General features: G+C 42.8%; 2 protein-coding genes across 2 annotated transcripts; one reads left to right on the top strand and one right to left on the bottom strand.

Moving 5' to 3' along the window:
* The first annotated feature begins 4,272 nt into the window (after nucleotides 1-4,272).
* Nucleotides 4,273-8,271, top strand: LOC148891884 (RING finger protein 11). The gene is made up of 3 exons (XM_089008229.1): nucleotides 4,273-4,861; nucleotides 5,295-5,464; nucleotides 5,705-8,271. The coding sequence occupies exons 1-3, from the start codon at nucleotides 4,739-4,741 to the stop codon at nucleotides 5,874-5,876; spliced, it is 465 nt and encodes a 154-aa protein (XP_088864355.1). The 5' UTR covers nucleotides 4,273-4,738; the 3' UTR covers nucleotides 5,877-8,271.
* A 314-nt stretch (nucleotides 8,272-8,585) lies between these two features.
* Nucleotides 8,586-20,718, bottom strand: rpe65a (retinoid isomerohydrolase RPE65 a). The gene is made up of 13 exons (XM_089008228.1): nucleotides 20,582-20,718; nucleotides 19,778-19,860; nucleotides 19,536-19,686; nucleotides 19,222-19,329; nucleotides 18,835-18,976; nucleotides 18,607-18,754; nucleotides 13,878-14,092; nucleotides 11,499-11,638; nucleotides 10,985-11,114; nucleotides 10,487-10,601; nucleotides 9,735-9,829; nucleotides 9,542-9,653; nucleotides 8,586-8,783 (listed from the first exon to the last, which is right to left on the bottom strand). The coding sequence occupies exons 1-13, from the start codon at nucleotides 20,590-20,592 to the stop codon at nucleotides 8,638-8,640; spliced, it is 1,596 nt and encodes a 531-aa protein (XP_088864354.1). The 5' UTR covers nucleotides 20,593-20,718; the 3' UTR covers nucleotides 8,586-8,637.
* Between the last annotated feature and the right edge of the window lie 104 nt (nucleotides 20,719-20,822).

Raw genomic sequence — 20,822 nt, 5'->3', positions numbered from 1 at the left:
CTCCTTTTTATGAGAAAAAAAATATAATATATCCAAATATATCCAGTATGTACCATTCTCACATTTTAAATACCTCTCGCTAAAAAAATACCAAAAACTACTCGTAACACATGAGTGGTGTATTATTTTTTTTCTTTACAAATGAGCCACCAATCAAATGTGTTGAAAATGACTTGTGCTCTTTGACCGAGCAATGTAAAAGGTTGGGAAAAAATGGCACTTTTGGGATATCCTGAAAAGTAATAGTTTGCGGCGAGTTTGGTGATTATGCCAATGCCAGCATAAAAACTCTTGCACTCTGCATTATTGGGATACTGTTGGGGAGTTTCTTCAAACTTTCCAAGTTTTTTTAATTGGATGTACAGTATTTCAAACTGTAGTGTTTGATTTCCTGTACACTTAATGCCTTCTGCTGGGACACGACAGTGAATATTGTTAACACATTTGTGCTACATTCAACCATTCAAGATACGGAGTTGAACCAAAATTAAAGAGTCTCGGTGAACCAGTGTTTAGTGTGTCGACCTCACTGTGCAGAGGTCGTGGGTTCGATCTTGACTCCAGCCTCCCTGTGTGGAGTTTGCATGGGTTTGCTCCTGCAATTGACTGGAAAAAAAAATCCAGAAATGGTGATTATTAAATGGAAAAGAACTTTAAAGTACAAATCGGGAAATAAATATAACGGTTTAATTTAATTTTTCATTTGATATTTCCATGATGACAGGTGAGGCACAGCCTCACCTGCCTCCCCTGACTGCACGTCACTGATGCTAAAGATAGCTGAAATTAAAATTTAAAAAAGCAAATGTGAAACACCGAATGGCTCCCTGAAAATAATGCTGTTTTTTTTTTTTGTAAAGAACGTTCGCCAAGGTTGCCACCTCTCCATTTGTAACACACCAAAACTGGCCCCTGTTGCAAAAGGTTTGGACAGCCCTGGCCTATGCTGTCGATCGCCTCGCAGAGTAATTATGTAGTACCTTCTAATACCAGTAGGGAGGACCAGCAGCTAGGAAATTAACCTATGCTTCAAGACTAGCGAAGTTTCCGACGCTCGGCAATACAACGAAAGGTATTTTTCATTTAGAGTTACGTTCACCGGGGATGCAACGGCACTAATGATGCCTTAAAACTACGCCAACTGCTCACACATTCTCATTGCAGTAGAAAACCGTTCCAGCGCAGTGATGATGAATTAGATACATATTTTTTTTTTTCCTGTATCAATTTTTTAACTTCAGTGAGTGATATGTCCAACCAATCACACGATACTAAGCAATATAGTGCTGGGAATTCCAGCTCTTTTTAGAGCGCCGGTTCTTTTGGCTCATCTCACCAAAAAGAGCCGACCTTTTCGGCTCTCAAATGGCTCCTCAGGTTGTTGCTGAAATTAATTTACTACCAAATATAAGGTAAAATGATCTGTAAAATGAATTACTCATGTACAAAGCATCCAACATATTTTCTACATTTATATGGCCTTAATTATATTCTTCTGAACATGCTCAACATGGAGTACTACAAAAAATGTATAAAGTACAAAAACAAAGGCCGATCTCAAAACAAGGTGAACAAAAATGTCCAATCTCTGAATGTGTATATTCTCTCGTCCATCCTCTCAATGTCCCACTTCTTCTTTGCCTCTTTTAACCTCTTTCTCTGTATACACTCCTGAACCTCCCCATTCCACCACCAAGTCTACCTTATCTACCTTTCTTCCACTTGATACACCAAGTACTTTCCGACCTGTGCCTCTGATTATGTTTGCTGTAGTTTGCCAGTCATCTGGAAGGACCTCTTGCCCACCCAGTGCTTGTCTTACCTCCTTCCTAAATGTCACACAACATTCTTCCTTTTTCAACTTCCACCATTTTGTTCTCACTTCGGCCTTTGGTTTCTTCATCTTCCTCACTGCCAGCGTCATCCTACACACCACCAGCCTATGCTGTCTGGCTACACTCTCACCAACCACTACTTTTCAGTCACTGATTTCCTTTAGATGGCGACGTTGAAACAAAATGTAGTCTACCTGTGTATTTCTGTCTCCACTTTTATAGGTCACCCTATGTTCCTGTCTCTTCTGAAAGAAAGTATTCACAATAGCTATTTCCATTCTCTTAACAAAGTCAACCACCATCTGTCCTTCAGCATTCCTCATCTGGAGTCCAAACCTGCCCATCACCTCCACATCATCTTTGTTTCCTGCGCCAACATGTCCATTGAAGTCTCCACCAATTACAACCCTCTCACCTCTCGGGATGTTCTATATGACTTCATCAAAGTCCAACCAAAATTTCTCCTTCTCCGCCAGCTCACATCCTACTTGTGGGGCATACCCACAAACCACATTGAACATCACACCTTTAATTTCTAGCTTCAGGTTCATCATTCTATCTGATACTCTTTTTGCTTTTAAGACATTCCTAACAAACTCCTCTTTTAAGATAACCCCAACTCCATTTCTCTTTCTGTCTTAACCATGATAGAACAACTTAAACCCTGACCCTAAGCTTCTAGCCTTGCTCCTTTTGCACCTGGTCTCAAGGACCCACAGTATGTCTACCTTCCATAAAGCCCCAGACAACCTTGCTCCTGGGATCATTGGGACACACAAACCCCTCCACCACAGTAAGGAAGGGGAAAACATACATAAGTGACTTCATCTTCTTCATGTTCCTCTTCGTCTTCTTCATCTTATTCTTCATTCTCATCTTTTTCATCTTCTTCATCTTCTTATTTAGATGTCATCCATTGATAGCTCAATATCTTTTCACTCCCATATAAAAATCATAACTCTGTCTGCATATTTCCACCTCCGTAATATCAATCGTCTCCGTCCCTCTCTCACCCCACGCACCACTCCTATCCTTATCCACAGTCTCGTCACCTCCCGTATCGATTATTGGAACTCACTTGTTGTCACGTCCACTCGAGGAGTGGTGACAGGACTTGAGGGACGAAGAAACGTAAGGGTTGGATCCGAAATACACGGTGGAGACAGTAAATTCAAGAAGAGTCTTTACTGAGACACAAAGCAAAACAGGAAATAAGGCAATGGAGGAGAACAGTGTAACAGACCTGCGTGCGGCTGGGTGACAGGGAATTGCGGAGAATATACCGGCGCGGACCGAACGGAATGGGTGGCTTTTATGGCCCGAAGGCACAATTAAGGAAATGAGAAACAGGTGAGAGAGTCCGGAGAGCAGGGAGAGGAGGGCCCCGCTTCTGGCGCAGAGAAAGATGTGACAGGAGGGGAGGGGCACGCTCCTGGCGCTGAGGCGGATGTGACACTTCTTTTCGGGGTCAATCAAAAATTTCTGCATAAACTCCTACTAGTCCAAAATTCCTCAGCCCGGATCATCACTAAAACCCCCTCCTTTCACCACATCACCCCTGTCCTCCAGCAGCTCCACTGGCTCCCTGTTAAACTTCATATTGATTTCAAGATACTTCTGTTTACATTTAAAGCCATCCATAACCTTGTCCCCTCGATCTGTTTGACCTACTTCAAATCTCCGTTCCCTCTCGGGCACTCATATCCTCATCCTCCCTCCACCTCTGTATGCCTTCTGCACGTCTCACCACATGGGGTGCAGAGCTTTCAGCCGCTTTAGCTAACGAACTTTTCGCCATACAAAACTTTCTGATTTTGTCCCATATTGTGACATTGTAAACAACACTCAACGGGTGTTTGGTCAGACTTTACAAAACATTCGCGAGAATATAATCTTGGCATATGAACTAGTTTTATGAACTAGCATATGAACACACGGAGTGGCACAATCGCTGGCGGACTAGTGTTTGGCGGAAGAACACCGAACCACACGACGAACAGATCCACCGTGGCTGCCGGACTACTTCTTAATGTTCGTAAGGCGAAAGGGTTGTTAGCTAAAGCGTTCGTAAACTCAGGTATCACTGTATATATATATATATATATATATATATATATATATATATATATATATATATATATATATATATATATATATATATATATATATATCATGAACATGTAGTAAATCACACCACACTCGCAGCTGTGGACTGATTCAGATGTAGCACTATTGAAGGCCTCGGGTTGACATGCATGGCCCGACACTGGTAAGTACAATAAAATATATCTCAGTCATATGCGCGAGTAGTGTTTATTTTTAGTGCCACTGATGTTATCGTTGCTTCGAATTAAAAAAGGGAGGGGGGTCGCATTGTTTTGGAACTTGGTGAAACCACCCAATCAGCGCACGGATTTATCATGACGTCGACCACATACGTCCCTAACATTTCCGTGTCGAGCGAGGCAGGATAATTTGAAAACCATTTGTATATTCTTCTTGGCCGATTAAATATCAAAATGTCCCCACTACAGTCGGAGCCCGAGACGGTTTTGTTGAGCTGTCGGCGCTGCTTCTGTTATGGTTATATTTTTGTACAACATAACGTAGGAGCCAGAAAATGAGCGGCGCCGATCGAAGAAGTGGCCCAGCTGGTGAACCAAGCTAGCTGCCTCGCCGTTAGCAGGAGTGCTTTGTTTTGGGTCTCAACGCGGGGTAAATAAACATGCGCTTAAACTGTGGCGACTTCACTCTAAAGTGACATCAAACATGCCCACTCTCCAGTTAATTCTTGTTTAGTGTGTGACGTCACGATATAACGATACAAACGCCACCTTGAGCGTAGGTTGTCGCATTACATTGAGCATATCTCCTACTTGGGAGAAACAGAAAGGAGGTACGTAATGGGCAACTGCCTAAAGTCGCCCACGTCGGACGACATCTCTCTGCTGCAAGAGTCCCAGTCGGACAGGGCCAGCTTTGGGGACGGGACCGATCCGGATCGAGAGCCGCCTCCGCCCTACCAGGTGAGCGAGTGGGGAAATTATAACGAGACAGTGGTCGTTTTTCTCAGGGTACCTCAAACATACCGTGCACACAAAAATGGACTGAACGAATGACCTATGATTAGCATGTAATGATTTATATGATGATCTTAAGCTTCCAATAACTTGCCTGTGTTAAGTGTGTGTTGAAAAGAAATGTTATGTGACTTAAAATGGTTGGAAGTGAGACCCAACGCTGGTCGTAGTTTAGATTTCATTTGGTAAATGTGCTCAAAAGGGCCAATTCAGACATGGTTAACATTGTCACTGTTGTGCCAAAACTACATTTGCATTTTGGTGTTGGCGGTGGTGGTGTTTTTTGTATGTGACATAATCTTAACTCACCAAATCACTTCTGTGTTGTAGACAAAAGTGAAAACCTATTCTGGGAATGTTTATGTCTGTTCTCCATCAGGAGCAGGCACACATGCCCATATACCATCCCACACCCAGCCAGGCCCGTCTAGCTACTCAACTGACTGAGGAGGAGCAGATCCGCATCGCCCAGCGCATGGGACTGATCCAACACCTGCCCAAGGGTGTGTATGATGGCGGCCAAAATGGCTCGGAGAAGAAGATCCGAGAGTAAGTCTGATGAGTTGTCGCTCATTTTTAATCACATGCACACGTGGCACCTTTTGTGTGTGCTCATTGGGTCCAAATGTGTTCATGAACAGTCAATTCAATTTCAGGATGAAAAGAACACACAAGAAAAAAACCAATAACATTAGTTTGTCAAAATCATCTCAAAGACTGTAAAGAAAAAAATAAGCAGATCACTGCCCGTTTTTCTTGTTTTAATTGTTTTTTCTGGGTCATTTGCAGGTGTGTTATTTGCATGCTCGATTTTGTGTACGGCGACCCAGTGCGGTTCCTGCCATGCATGCACATCTACCACATGGACTGTATAGACGACTGGCTCATGAGGTCCTTCACCTGCCCGTCCTGCATGGAACCTGTCGACGCCGCCCTGCTGTCCACTTATGAGACCAACTGACACATGTCCTACTCTCACACCGTCAGCTCGCCTTAGGTGCGGCAGCAGTGGGTGGGGCTTAAAAACAACAACAATCAGGTTGGCAATCATCTTGCACTTCAAGAAAAATGATTTTCAAGCCCCCCCAGTGCACACACATCTTCGCCAAGTACAATGTTGTAGCAGAGGCATGATTTTGTGTGTGTGCGTGTGTGTGTGTGTGTGTGTGTGTGTGTGTGTGTGTGTGTGTGTGTGTGTGCGTGCGTGCCCGTGCGTGCGTGTGTTGTGCCACTTGAGCTGGACTTAATGGTCAGCTGACTATTCAATTATTCTCCCAAAATCTTAGTGTGCCACGTGAACTCCCACTTCATTAGCAATTACCTAATGTCTCAATGCTTTAATGTTATACTTTATCTCTTTATCAATTCTTCATCGTTGTTGTGCGCATATGCGCATTATTCACACGCAAGAGCGAGTGCAAATATCTATAATTGAAATTACGTTATGTCACACTTTAATTTAAAGCCCCCAGGCATGCCTCACACATCTTCAGTACTTAAGATTTCATCAAATGGTGGCCACCAATAAGAAAACGGAGTACCCTGAAACACACACATTACAGACAGTACACAGACATTAGACACAGTCAACTGCCATTTGAACTCTGTTTCTCACAAAACAAGTGCACCCACAATACACACAAGCAGTCTGTCATATGAATTCAAGTGTCTAGTTGAAGACGTATTCAGCGTCGCCACAATGTTGTGTTCGCATTTCAACTTGATACTTGATAATTGTAAAAGGGTGACCGCAGTGGGTCTTTATTTCATGGATTTATCTCTATTTACATTAGGTTCAGATGAGGTCATGCATGCTTTTGTTCACCATGAAGCTACACGCATGTTGCTTCAAGTGGAGAAGAGAACATGTTCTTTCGACCATTGGAAAACGTAGTTTAAACATTGCTCGTCGGTCTGGTGGTTATGTTATGAATCCCTCTTGGGTGACATGAAAGCAGCTACAAAGTACTGAATACACTCACCGTATACGCCAACTTCCATTCTCCATAGCCTGATCCTTTTTTTCGCCAGGCCCAACAGTTCTTGGACGCCATTTATTTTTCTTGCCTCTTTGTCTCACAAACCGCAATAATTTTGTCCCATATTGTGACATTGTAAACAACACTCAACAGGCGTTTGGTCAGACTGCAGCATTCGACTAGAAGAGCTCTTTTCCTACGATTCTTAGACACTGAAGCAGAATGTAGTTTGAGTTCTGCGATGGTGAAAACAAGTATGACCCCTTGTTATGAGATGCGGATGAGAATGTGGATATGAAAGTAAAGGAATTTTAATTAAGGATGACAACCTGAAAAGTTGACATCCATACATATGGTGTACAGAATTATAAGGTACATTGTTTTTTGTTTTTTGTTTATTTGGGGGGAGAGAAAAGTAAAAGATTGTAGGGGTGCCGTATGCCGTTGCTAACCAAAAAAAGCAGCACCAGTGTATCAGATAAATTGAAATGTTGGCAATTTTGAGTAAAGGATGATTATGTGATCACAGCAATGTGACCGCGGTGCTGTTAATTTTGCCTTAATTCTCTTTTACCTCTTGATTTTAGTGCAATCTCCACTTTCACTTCAGGTACCAAAAAAATGTTCAAATGTTATCCCGAAAACCCTGTTCCAACTGCGGCCTCTATTTGTTGAGATTGAAAGAATGAAGCAGGGCATAAAAAGTACACAGAAAATGCAGTAGATTATAAACTGCAATGTGATGTAGAATTAATAATCAGTGGTGTTTCAATGTAATTTTATGCGTGTGAGTTTGTTTGTGTGCGCAGCAGGAGGAGGTTAGCCAGTGTAAAGGGCTCATATGGATCGGATTGCTACATGGTTGCACACTTTTCATCCAATCCACTGATTTGCACTTTAGAACAATATGTTAATAAAACAATATCTACTTAATATATGTAGACCTTGCACTATCAACACTGTCTTATTTTTTCTCCCCATTAACTCTCAGTATTGCACGAACAGAGTTTTCCTTGAGTCCACTTAACTCGCCAGTTACAATATTTAAAATATATTGTTGTTGTTTTGGTTGCTGCGGGTTAGCGTGGCGGTAGCGGGACATTTTCTCAGTAACAATTAGTTTTGTTGCATTATGGGATAGTGTAAATACAGGGTAGGGCGTCCCTGCAACCCTGTGTTCAAACCCAAACTGTGTGAGTTATCAAAATAGCTTTTAAATCGCCTTTTTTTTCCTTTCCAGTGTTTTTACAACCAGCCTAAGGTTTGTGTCTTGTTATCTTGTTGGTATTTTTTATGTTTGTGTTTGTTTGTTGGAAGAAGGGCGAATCCGCTCTCGTGTGTAAAGGACAAAAATACAATAAAGAAAAGCATCCTTGGTATGATTCTTATTTTGTGATGTTGCATTGTGAGCCCGTCCATTTTTCTTGATCGCAACATTCTTTTTTGTCTTGAAGAAATTAAAGTTGAGCCACTTAATCAGATTGTAAACACCACAACACGGAGGCACATAAATTCTGGGGATCAGAGTTATGTAATAATCCATCTTTAAAACACTAATGCCGATTACCATTTTCTATGGTGACACATTTAATCTCCACAAATATCCCAACAATGTTGGTTTACAGACTTGTTTGACTCAACGGGAAGCAAATCCTACGAGCACGATATTCTCCCCAAAACACACAAAGGGCTCGCGTAATCACAGAGCACTTTTATTTAGAATGAGACTCAAAATGTCGGCCATCACGGTTTGTACATGCCGTGGAAGGTGACCGGGATGGTGCAGTCCACCTCTGCCCGGGCGATCTCTGACAGGTCTTTGGCGTTGAGGATGAGAAGATACCCTGGTCTCTGTGAGCCGGGGGCCACCACGATTGTCAGCAGCACGCCTGGTCACACGGTGTAGAGCACTTCACTAGAGATCACTGATGATGTCTCGATGGGTTTGCTTTTTATTTGGCTTTTTGGTCACATGATAAACAAAAATCCACTGCTTTGTACTCCCTTCCATTCCCACACTTGGGTGTTTTGATATGAACGGTGAACTTTTATCAATTGTCTTTTTGTGAAGAGAGTGACCAAGGTGACACACATACATTGAATTTAATGTCAGCATATAAAGTATCTAACATCATGTCATCTTGTGCTTGAATAATGTGGATGTCGTTCCATGAGGAGACACGACTCCACATCACATCTCAGGGACCGCCCTCTGTACCTCGCCACATCAGCCCCATTGGGTGAGTACGCTTAAAATTCTAATTTGGGTAAATTATTTTGATACTTTGGAGTGTGTAGTCCCCGTTACATAATTTTATTCGGCCCATAAAAGCAAATCAAATTTGTGAAATTCCATGATGCTTGCTAAAGTCCAAACCAAAATTTCAAATTGTCATCTGTAAACCACAATAACAGTTCATTAATTTACTGTGCGTTCTGTATGTAATATGTGGAGTAGATGAAACATTCTAATGTTTCCCCCAAAATCGCAACAGCCCCCAAGAGGAAACCAGAACTACAATTTGGCCCACAGCAAAAATTGAGTTTGCTGTGGACAATCTCAGTCATGCCAATACCCAAAATGGTTGATCTCATTGCCTTTATTCAATCAAAAAAAGCACTCAAATAACGAGTTGAACAGACATACCATCATCCTCGTCCACAGCATCCGGGGTCTGCACAAAGAGGGGTTCAGAGGGATACGAGTCGGGTTCTTGCCAAATCCAGGTCTCCTTGCTTTTCACGTTCAATTTACAGATCTGCACGCAAGAAGAAAGCCAAAGTGGAACCCAATGAAGTGGGTGTGAGTGCACCATTTTCTCAGGGGCCCGAATACGCACCCTGTCTGGTATAAAGTGGTTGAGACCCAGGCCGTAGGTGTACGTGTAGTCCTTCCCCGCGTACTTTTCATAGTTGATCTGTGGGAACTCAAACGCTGCAAAGAAATTCAAATGCACAGTATGGAAATATTGCACAGAAGGGGGGCAACTCTGCTCTTTGTTTTGGCCCACCAAGCTTTTGCATGATTGTTGAGCAGTCGTTCCCCCAAAATAGGTCAACTCATATTTATGTTTTCAAGTGTTATGCATGTTTTTTTCCTTTTTGTCTTATAAATTGACAAAATAATAAATTACATGTACAGTATTTTGTAAATATGGTTAACATTGTGTTGAGCGGTCCAGTGGTTAGCGTGTTTGGGTCGCTCAATGACAGACCTCTACGCCGTGAGCAAATTTATTCATCTGACGTTTCAGAAATGGGCGCGCCTCCCCGTTCTATTTGTTTTCCAGTTGAAATAAACAGACTTTGCCAGTAAATGAAAGAAGTAGTAAATTGACCAGACGTGCAGCTAATCACATGACTTCTAATCAGCAGCCATGATTTCTGAAGTTAAAGCTATTTTGACAAGAGAAGTCCTTCTCTGAGCAATGTCTCTGTGAGGAGGAAGCCGTGGTGCATGGCATGGCGACGTCTTAAAAAAAAAAACAATACCAGAAACCCGTTGCAGCACTCGAGGGATCAAGCGGAAAACGTGAAAATTCAAGCAGTTTTCATAGCGAGTGTTTCAAGAGTGAGTGGATCGCTCTTGTACCCTGGCGAGGTCCGGCGAAGAGCACCTCGGGTTCCAGCCAGATGGTGCCGTCAGCGTGCATGACCGCTGTGGCTGTGGTGTAAGGTAAGCTCACCAAGTTCTTCCCTTGCTCCTCCTGCAGAGCATACATAGTGAATGAACTGCACATTTACAGTATACAGTTGATGTTTTTATTTTACTATGCTTAGAATATCCTGTTTTCTACCCTTTCACCCGCCCACCCCATTCCCTTTCAAATTGCTGCTGTGGACTGCAAATTTCCCCATTGTGGGACTCATAAAGGTTTTTCGGATTCTGATTCTGAAAATCCTTTTTCACAAAGTGTGGCGTGTTTCGTTCGGCAATTGCTGTTGCCTTTTGAAAGCAACTATTAACTGGTATTGTGTGTCACATCAGACACTGCTGGTGTGGGAACTGCCCCTCTGATAGATGACAACAGCACCAGTTAATGACGTAACGTTTCGTTAATGACATTCTCAAATCAAGGTCATCACCCACCTTATGAACGTCCAAGGGAATGACGTATCTGCGAACTTCTGGCTGGGGCGCAATCATAGCCGCCTGCTTCACCTCCTCCCAGTTGGCCCTCAGGTTGGCCAGCCACAGGTAGTTGTACACAAACTCAAAGCTGATGCGCGCAATAAATGGGAAGGATGACAATGGGGTCAAAGTACAGTGTGACCCAAAAAGATGCGTACCCATGAAAATTTCAATTGTGGCTTTATTTAAAATGCTATTTATTTCAAATTACAACCACACATTATTAGACGAGTACAAGTTTGCTTGCAACGAAATGGTGGACATTTGGAACACATCTTGGGAAAGCCACAAATTGTCTAAAAAGTGACAGAAATAGCTGAAACTCTGGTGAATGGTCTTCCACATACTGAATAATGTGTGGTTGTAATTTGAAATAAATAGCTTTTTAATCAAAGCCACAATTGAAATTTTCATGGTTACGCATCTTTTTGGGTCACCCTGTATATGCGTAGACAACGTTTCAGGTACTCACCCCTTCCACGCGCACAGGTCGAACACAACAAAGCCGTTGTCCTCGTAGGTGTTGATGTGGTGGAACATGCCGATGGCCGCCCCTTTGAACTTGTGGTCGATGTACTCCCCCGGATGCTTTCTGGCGATGTGGAACAACGTCTGCAACCCAAACCGGTATTGTCTTGTTAGCATGAACACATCTGCAGCGGAACCTCTGTCACAAATCTGTCATCATCAAAGTCTGCAGACAATGTTTTATGGATGTGTGGCATTGCTGGCGGAAAATGGACCAGCCTCACGGGAAGCCCACAAAATTCCCCTTCATGTGGGTAAAATCAAAAAGTTGTGGACAATCATAAATCCACACCACAACAAATCATACTTTAACTACATAAGATTCCAATTTGTGACTTCCAGCAAACTGAATATCCCACGACCGTCATTTTTTTTAATTGTCAATGTCAGTTATTCCACTTCATCCCACAAACCTGTATCACACATTTCTCCCTTCAGGAATGTACAATTTTCTTTTTTGATAGATTATATTTTTCTCCCCTACCCCAAAATAGACTATTCATGATACTATCACAAACTTTGTCAAGGAAAACATTCTCCCCTTCATCATGACAAATAAGGATTTTGGCAGTCCAATAATACATTCACTATTTTTGCCATGGATGGTTTGTTTTTCTTGTGGTACTCCAATTTTTTATCAGGAACAATCCAATTTTATCCTCATAAATGCTCAAAATTGTAATTTGTGAGACATATTTTTCGAGAAATGTTTGATGGAAGTCCAAATTTGAACTCTAGATTATCCACTGTGTTTCTGTGTAGTCTCTCAGTCGTACAGGAGTGGTCCATCGATGAAAAGGTTTTGTCAGCCATCATCTGTACTTCTTTGAAGGTGTCGGACGTTTCGCTTCTTATCCAAGAAGCTTCGTCAGCAAATTGAAGTCTTACTGGTAGTTTCGGCCATATATATATTCCGACTGTCCAGACGTGGCGGTGCCGGACTCTGCTATAATAGGTCCCTGCTCACAGGTTGGGGGGGGGGGGGGGGAGAGCAGAGGACTAATCCCTGCGGCTCCTCTGATTGCTTCTATTGTCCTGACTGACGACTGGCCTGATTGCCCAATTTGCCCTGGTATCACCTCTTCAGCATAACTAAGCCGATGTTGCCTAAGCAGTCTATTGTTCGAACGATCCAAATTGAATCTCACCTCACCATTACGGTTAAGGGAATGATTTTGCTGTTTTATGAAAATATCTTCTTTTACTCTCCTTTCAAACCATCTATTTTCTTTCGCTAAGATTTTAACCTCATTGTCGTCAAATGAGTGGCTGCTAGATTTTAGGTGCATATGTACTGCCGATTGAGGCTCACTAATATTATCCCTGCAATGTTGATAGTCTTTTTTGAGAATTTGTTTAATCTCCCCAATGTATTGCTCTTCATAATTTTCATTTTGACAATATTTACTAGTGCAGCGTTTCTACAATGTATGGCAATAAAGATGATTCTGATTCTGATTCTGATAAACTACATTACTTTGTTTTTCATTTGGCAGCCTATCTTTTGGATGCACTAATTTTTGCCTTAAAGTGTTCATCAGTTTGAAATAAGTAGGAATTTTGTGTTGCCAAAGGACTCTCTGTAGTTTTTCAGAAACTCCTGCAATGTAAGGTACTGCTACTTCTCTCCTTTTAGCATCTTCAGAATTGTTGGTTACATTCCCTATTCTTTCCTTTTGGCATTTGTTAAAAGACCACTGAGGGTAACCACAGTTTGTGAGTGCTCTCGTGATATGTTTTGACTCCTTTTCTCTCCCTTTGACGCTTATTGGTATTAGTTTTACCCAATGCTGGAGGGTTCTGATAACTCCTAGTTTGTGTTGTAGAGGGTGGTTAGAATCGAAAAGTAAGTATTGGTCAGACTGCGTGGCCTTCCTAAAGACTTCTGTTTTTAGCGCTCTGTCCTCTTTTATAATTACTTTACAATCCAAAAAGGCTAGGTTCTCTTTCTTTGGTTCTCTTTTGGATCGTTCGTACAATAGACTGCTTAGGCAACATAGGCTGAGTTATGCTGTTGAGGTAATACCAGGGCAAATTGGGCAAACAGGCCAGTCGTCAGTCAGGACAATAGAAGCAATCAGTGAAGCCGCAGGGATTAGTCCTCTGCTCCCCCCAACCTGAGAGCAATGACCTATCATAGCAGAGTCCGGCACCACCACGTCTGGACAGTAGGGATATATATAGGGTCGAAACTACCAGTAAGATTTTAGTTTGCTGACAAAGCTTCTTGGATAAGAAGCGAAACGTCCGACACCTTCAAAGAAGTACAGATGATGGCTGATGAGACCTTTTCATCGATTCTCCACTGTGTGTTTGAACGTACGCCTTGGCTCTCGTTGGACTCGAAGCAGTCCATATAGTTGGAGCCTCGGATGCTCCAGGCACTCAAGAACTTGAGCAGGTTGATCTTGACCGGCGTCTCCACGAAGACAAAGTAGTTTTCCGACATGCCAAAGCTGTGAACGTAGGCAGGCTTGAACCGTTCTGCGCTGGGGAACTGCACCACCACCTTGGACTTCTCAATAGGGTCCGACTTGTCTGAGGTGTGACATGGTATCAGGCGGAAACAAAAAGTTTACAAATAAACATGTCTTTCACATTCAATGTTGGCCTGCAGTGAATATTATTTTATGAACCGAATTATCTGTTGATTATGTTGGTGATTAGTCAATAAATTTGACTCCCTGCCCTGCAGAAAAAAAACATTTACATTTCCAGTGCCTTACTTAAATAGAGGACCTTAGGTCAAATGACTGCGCAAAAAGTACACTTGCTCTTGGTTTGATCCATCCATCCATCTTCTGCCACTTATCCAGGGTCGGGTCACGGGGGCAACAGCTTCAGTAGGGAAGCCCAGACTTCCCTCTCCCCAGCCACTTCTTCTAGCTCGTCCTGGCGGATCCCGAGGCGTTCCCATGCCAGCTGGGAGACATAGTCTCTCCAGCGTGTTCTGGGTCGTCCCCGGAGTCTCCTGCCAGTGGGGCATGCTCGGAACACCTCACCAGGGAGGTGTCCTGGGGGCATGCTAATCAGATGCCCGAGCCACCTCATCTGGCTCCTCTCGATGTGGAGGAGGAGCAGTTCGACTTTGAGCCCCTCCAGGATGACCGAGCTTCTCACCTTATCTCTAAGGGAGAGCTCATTTCGGCCGCTTGCATACGGGATTTCGTTCTTTCGGACACAACCCACAGCTCGTGACCATAGATGAGGTTTGGGACGTCGATCGACCGATAGATTGAAAGCTTTGCTTTTTGGCTCAGCTCCTTCTTCACCATGACAGATCGGTACAAAGTCCGCATCACAGCAGACGCCGCACCGTTTGATCCATAATTGCTAAACATTGACATAATTCATTTTTAAAATAAATTATTATTTAGTAAAAAAAAAAAGACAGTCTGTCTACATCAGGGATGTCAAACTCATTTTTTGCCGTGAGCCACATTGTAGTTACGGTTTCCTCTCGAGGGCTGTTTTGAATTTGGGGAAACCATTGGAATGGTTCATCTCCACATATTAGATACAGAGCTCACAATAAATTAATGAATGACTAGTTTTCAAATCAGAAGTCGAGAATAATTATTATATGTTATAATATGTTATTGAATGTAGCCACAAGGGGGCACAAGCCAGTGTCTTATTGTGCCGGTCCCAAGCCCGGATAAATACAGAGGGTTGTGTCAGAAAGGGCATCCGATGTAAAAAAAATTGCCAAAACAAATATGCGAATCAAACCTGTGAATCCCATACCGGATCGGTCGAGGCCCGGGTTAACAACGGCTGCCATTGGAACTGTTGACCTTCAGGGTGCTAGTGGAAAATTGACTACTGTTGGTCGAAGAAGGAGAGGAGGGAGGTGTTCCCGGAGGAAAAGAGAGAGATGGAACACCAAGAGTATACAACTAAGAGTAGGAACTTTGAATGTAGGAACAATGACAGGTAAAGGTAGAGAGCTGGTTGACATGATGCAGAGAAGGAAGGTAGACATACTGTGTGTCCAGGAGACCAAGTGGAAAGCGAGCAAGGCTAGAAGCTTAGAGTCAGGGTTTAAGTTGTTCGATCATGGTGAAGACAGAAAGAGAAATTGAGTTGGGGTTATCTTAAAAGAGGAGTTTGTTAGGAATGTCTTAGAAGTAAAAAGAGTATCAGATAGAATGATGAGTCTGAAGCTAGAAATTGAAGGCGTGATGTTCAATGTTGTTTGTGGGTATGCCCCACAAGTAGGATGTGAGCTGTCGGAAAAGGAGAAATTTTGGTTGGACTTTGATGAAGTCATACAGAACATCGTGACAAGTGAGAGGGTTGTAATTGGTGAAGAAATGGACATGTTGGCGCAGGAAACAAAGATGATGAGGAGGTAATGGATAGGTTTGGACTCCAGATGAGGAACGCTGAAGGACAGATGGTGGTTGACTTTGCTAAGAGAATGGAAATGGCTATTGTGAATACTTTCTTTCAGAAGAGACAGGAACATAGGGTGACCTATAAGAGTGGAGGCAGAAGTACACAGGTAGACTACATTTTGTGTCAACGGCGCCATCTAAAAGAAATCAGTGACTGCAAAGTAGTGGTTGGTGAGAGTGTAGCCAGACAGCATAGGTTGGTGGTGTGTAGGATGACGCTGGCAGTGAGGAAGATGAAGAAACCAAAGGCTGAAGTGAGGACAAAATGATGGATGTTGAAAAAGGAAGCGTGTTGCCTGATATTTAGGAAGGAGGTAAGACAAGCACTGGGTGGGCAAGCGGTCCTTCCAGATGACTGGCAAACTACAGCAAACATAATCAGAGACACTGGTCGGAAAGTACTTGGTGTATCGAGTGGAAGAAAGGTAGATAAGGAGACTTGGTGGTGGAACGAGGAGGTGCAGGAGTGTATACAGAGAAAGAGGTTAGCAAAGAAGTGGGAGACTAAGAGGACGGACGAGAGTAGACAGCAGTACAAGGAGATGCAGCGCACGGTTAAAGTAAAGGTGGCAAAGGCCAAACAAGAGGCCTATGATGACTTGTATGCTCGGCTGGACAACAAGGAAGGTGAGACTGATATTTACAGGCTGGCGAGACAGAGAAACAAAGATGGTAAGGACCTGCAGCAGGTTCGGGTAATTAAGGATAGAGATGGCAATGTATTAACAGGTGCCAGTAGTGTGATAGCAAGATGGAAAGAGTACTTTGAAGAATTGATGAATGAGGAAAATGAGAAGGAACAAAGAGTAGAAGACGTGACTGTTGTGGACCAAGACGTAGCAATCATTAGCAAGGATGAACTCGGGCCTGATGATTTACCAATCGAGGTATGGAAGTGTCTTGGAGAGGTGGCGGTGGTGTTCTTGACTGGGTTATTCAACAAGATCTTAGATGGTGATCAGATGCCTGAAGAATGGAGACGAAGTGTACTCGTGCCCATTTTTAAGAACAAAGGAGATGTGCAGAGTTGTACTAATTACAGATGAATAAAGTTGATGAGCCATACAATGAAACTCTAGGAAAGAGTAGTTGAAGCTAGACTAAGAGCAGAAGTGAACATTTGTGAGCAGTAGTATGGCTTCATGCCAAAAAAGAGTACAACAGATGCAGTGTTTGCTTTAAGAATGCTGATAGAGAAGTACAGAGAAGGTCAGAAGGAATTGCATTGTGTCTTTGTAGATCTGGAGAAAGCGTATGACAGGGTGGCCACAGAAGAGCTGTGGCATTGCATGAGGAAGTCTGGAGTGACGGAAAAGTATGTTAGAGTGGTACAAGACATGTATCATGACTGTAAGACAGTTGTGAGGTGTGCTGTCTGTATGACTGAGGAATTCAAGGTGGAGGTGGGACTCCACCAGGGGTCAGCTCTGAGCCCCTTCTTGTTTGCTATGGTGATGGACAGGCTGACAGACGATGTTAGACAAGAATCTCCTTGGACCATGATGTTTGCAGATGACATTGTGATCTGTAGCGAGAACAGGGAACAGGTGGCGGAGAAACTAGAGATGTGGAGATATGCCCTGGAAAGGAGAGGAATGAAGATCAGTCGCAGCAAGACGGAATATATGTGTGTGAATGAGAGGGATCCAAGCGCAAGCGTGATGCTACAGGGAGAAAAGATAAAGAAGGTGGAGGATTTTAAGTACTTGGGGTCAACTGTCCAGAGCAATGGAGAGTGTGGAAAAGAGGTGAAGAAACGTGTCCAGGCAGGCTGGAACGGCTGGAGAAAAATGTCAGGTGTGATGTGTGATAGAAGGGTTTCTGCTAGGATGAAAGCAAAAGTGTATAAAACCGTGGTGAGACCAGCCATGATGTTTGGACTGGAGACAGTGCCACTAAAGAAAAGACAGGAAGCAGAGCTGGAGGTAGCAGAGCTGAAGATGTTGAGGTTTTCTTTGGGAGTGACCAGGTTGGATAGGATCAGGAATGAGTACATCAGAGGGACAACTCATGTTAGAGGCTTTGCAGAGAAAGTCAGAGAGGCCAGACTGAGATGGTTTGGACATGTCCAGAGGAGAGAGAGTGACTATATAGGGAGAAGGATGCTGAGCCTTGACCTGCCAGGCAGGAGACCGTGAGGAAGACCGAAGAGGAGGTTTATGGATGTGGTCAAAGAGGACATGAAGGTAGCTGGTGTGAGAGAAGAGGATGCACAAAACCGGGATAGATGGAGGACACTGATTCGCTATGGCAACCCCTGAGGGGAAAAGCCGAAAGGAAAAGAAGAGAATATGTTATTGTGGTTTACATGCGACAATTTTAAATTTCCTTTTCGGACTTGAGCGAGCATCATGGCACTTGACAGGCTTATTTTGCTTTTGCGGGCCGAATAATATGATGTGGCGGACCAAAATCTACTGCAGAGACACCGAAATTCTGAAGTACTCTAGGGACATTTTTGTAAATTTATCAACGTCTCTAAATGACTATCAAAAATATGTTTCAATTAAATTGGTAATTAATTAAATTTTCGGTAGTTGATGTATCGTTGCACCTGTAATTAAATGCAAATGTTTTGAATTTCAATACGATCGGAGCACAACTATGAGAAGGAGCCCGATCACCACATGTTGTAAATACTGTAAAGCAAACCTTTCTGTGCGGGCGGAATCTTGACAATGTTGTAGGCCAAGGTGGCTCCTTTGCCCATGCAATTCCCAATGTTGTACACGGTACCGTCCCTCTCGATGTGGGGGTGTGCCGTCACTCCATTGATGTTAATATAGTTGCACATGTCCACCTGTGGGACAAAAGGTCCTTCTTTTTCAATTTAAACAAAAGGGCCACTGCATCGGATCCCTTCATGTCACAACTGCAAACCTTCTTCAGTGTCTCCAGAGTGTCTGGGTCCACTTTGGTAATGTAGTTGGTTTCGGTGACGGCATAAAAATCTTCGCCCACCGGGTAGACATTGACCAGGCAATTGTCCGTAATCTCCACACCCTTGAAGTAAGAGAAGAACCTACGCACAGGTTTCATACAAAGTCAGCATTTAATACTGAGGGAGTTATTTTGGGATCGTCATTGCATTACTAAGTTGATTGTATTTTGTTTTTCTACTTTCATTCCTTTCATCACTTTGCTGCTGTGAAATGTAAATTTCTCCACTGTGAGACTAATAAAGGCAAATCCAATCCAATCCAATCCAAAAGTCAGAAGTGACTTCGCCTCGATGACTGAGAAAAAGCAGAAAGTGTCATTGAATACCTGGAGAAGATGTTTTTGCAGGGGTCCGGATAAGCAAACGTGCCAAATTCTGTGATGACCACACGCTTCTCCGTGATGGCCCGCACATAAGCGTCGGTTTTGACAAATCTGTAAACGACAAAAGCATCAACTTTCCCCACAACGGCCATTTAAAAGTCCCAGAAATTGGACAGTTCAGCCTTTCACCAAAAGTACTCTTCTAAAGACATTATAGTCCTTAAAAGAACATTCAATATTTGTGAGCCACTGTCATATCATTTTGTTTAAATATTACCGCTGAATTGTGTTTTCATTAATCTTCCAAATCAACTTACTTGCGAAAGTAGGTGACTTGTCCATTCTTAAAGTCAAACTTGTGCATGAGCGCCTGCCCATCAAACAGGTGATAGAAGGGCTCGTCCCCCACCTCAAAAAGACCCGGACCCAAACGCAAAAGACTTCCCCTCAGAAAGGAAGGGATCCTTCCTAGTGGAGGAACAAACAAAAACACACGGAGCATTCAGGCAACAGAGTGATTTGTTTTTATAGTACAGTATATATATTTAAAAAAAGGAACCTATGACTGTTGCTGGAAGAGGCTCGGAAAGCTCCTCACATGTCTCAAAGATCTTCTTGTAGCCGCCGGCTGGGTGCTCAAATCTGGTTGCAATACATACATTCACCAATGACATCACCTTATTTTAATGACAATCACACACATGACAATGCAATTCATTTAAGGAGATTGTCCAGTAAACAATAAAAAATTAAAAATCCTTTTAAGAATACGTTGTATGTAGACCCATTAGTGTAAACATGGCATTCTGGTTCATATCGCGTTTGTCAATTATGAATTAAGCAGCAACATTTTGTATTTTTATCCATTCTAGTGGGTGGCCAATTTGATTCTTTTTTTCAACGGAAAATTAGATGGTGCATCTGGGCTCAGGTAACGGCCAAGCACAGCTCACGTGCAAGTGTCACATGATAAAAAACAGGTTATATCAAACCGAATTCAACCCATAAAAATAAATTAATCCCAAATCAATGATCACAAATTACAGCCATTAGGATTTAATTATTTGTAAATGAGAACCAATTAACCCTTTTAGGGGCACCTATGACTACAGTGGACAGCTGATGGTGTTTCCAGATCCTCTCCATGCATTTAAAATAGAATTCAGATACACGCAGAGTTTTGCTGATCAAAGGACGACCGTTTTCCCCTGGCAGAAAGATGGAGCCCAATGTCGTAGCATTTTAATCCCTTCAAATTAAAGTAAATCAATTACTTGCAGGAAATACCTCAGTTACCTTGTAGAAATCAAATCAAGGTTGAAAATAAATACATAAATATAAATCTGCTTGAATTCCCACTGACCTGCTGACCATGTCTCTGCTCCGTGCTGGTGAGGTGATCAAAGGATACTCTCAACAAGTACAAGTTTGTGCTTCCTGGCCAGACTGGCGTTGCGTATTTATTCGCCCGGTGCCCCCTCGCAAGCTGTTGTCAAGCTTCTTTTTTCGCCTCCCTAGGCCTCTTTGATTTTGGCCAATCAGGTTCATGTGTGAACAAAAATCCTATTGTGTCGCAAAATATCCCGTGCTAGATGTCTCAATTG

Source organism: Hippocampus bargibanti, linkage group LG11, assembly GCF_051943395.1.
Source record: "Hippocampus bargibanti isolate YZ-2025 linkage group LG11, ASM5194339v1, whole genome shotgun sequence".
In the NCBI taxonomy this organism is placed as follows: domain Eukaryota; kingdom Metazoa; phylum Chordata; class Actinopteri; order Syngnathiformes; family Syngnathidae; genus Hippocampus; species Hippocampus bargibanti.
Note: the sequence above shows the minus strand (reverse complement) of the source record. Positions and strands in the feature narration are given on the sequence as shown.

What these genes read in the sequence shown, in the direction of transcription:
- LOC148891884 (XM_089008229.1), top strand. Translation starts at nt 4,739, where the DNA reads ATGGGCAACTGCCTAAAGTCGCCCACGTCGGACGACATCTCTCTGCTG. An exon ending in AGCCGCCTCCGCCCTACCAG is followed by an intron (nt 4,862 to 5,294) that starts GTGAGCGAGTGG and finishes GTTCTCCATCAG; the next exon opens with GAGCAGGCACACATGCCCAT. An exon ending in TCGGAGAAGAAGATCCGAGA is followed by an intron (nt 5,465 to 5,704) that starts GTAAGTCTGATG and finishes GGTCATTTGCAG; the next exon opens with GTGTGTTATTTGCATGCTCG.
- rpe65a (XM_089008228.1), bottom strand. An exon ending in AGTCCAACGAGAGCCAAGGC is followed by an intron (nt 11,639 to 13,877) that starts GTACGTTCAAAC and finishes TTTGGGTTGCAG; the next exon opens with ACGTTGTTCCACATCGCCAG. An exon ending in ACCACTTTATACCAGACAGG is followed by an intron (nt 9,654 to 9,734) that starts GTGCGTATTCGG and finishes TCTTGCGTGCAG; the next exon opens with ATCTGTAAATTGAACGTGAA.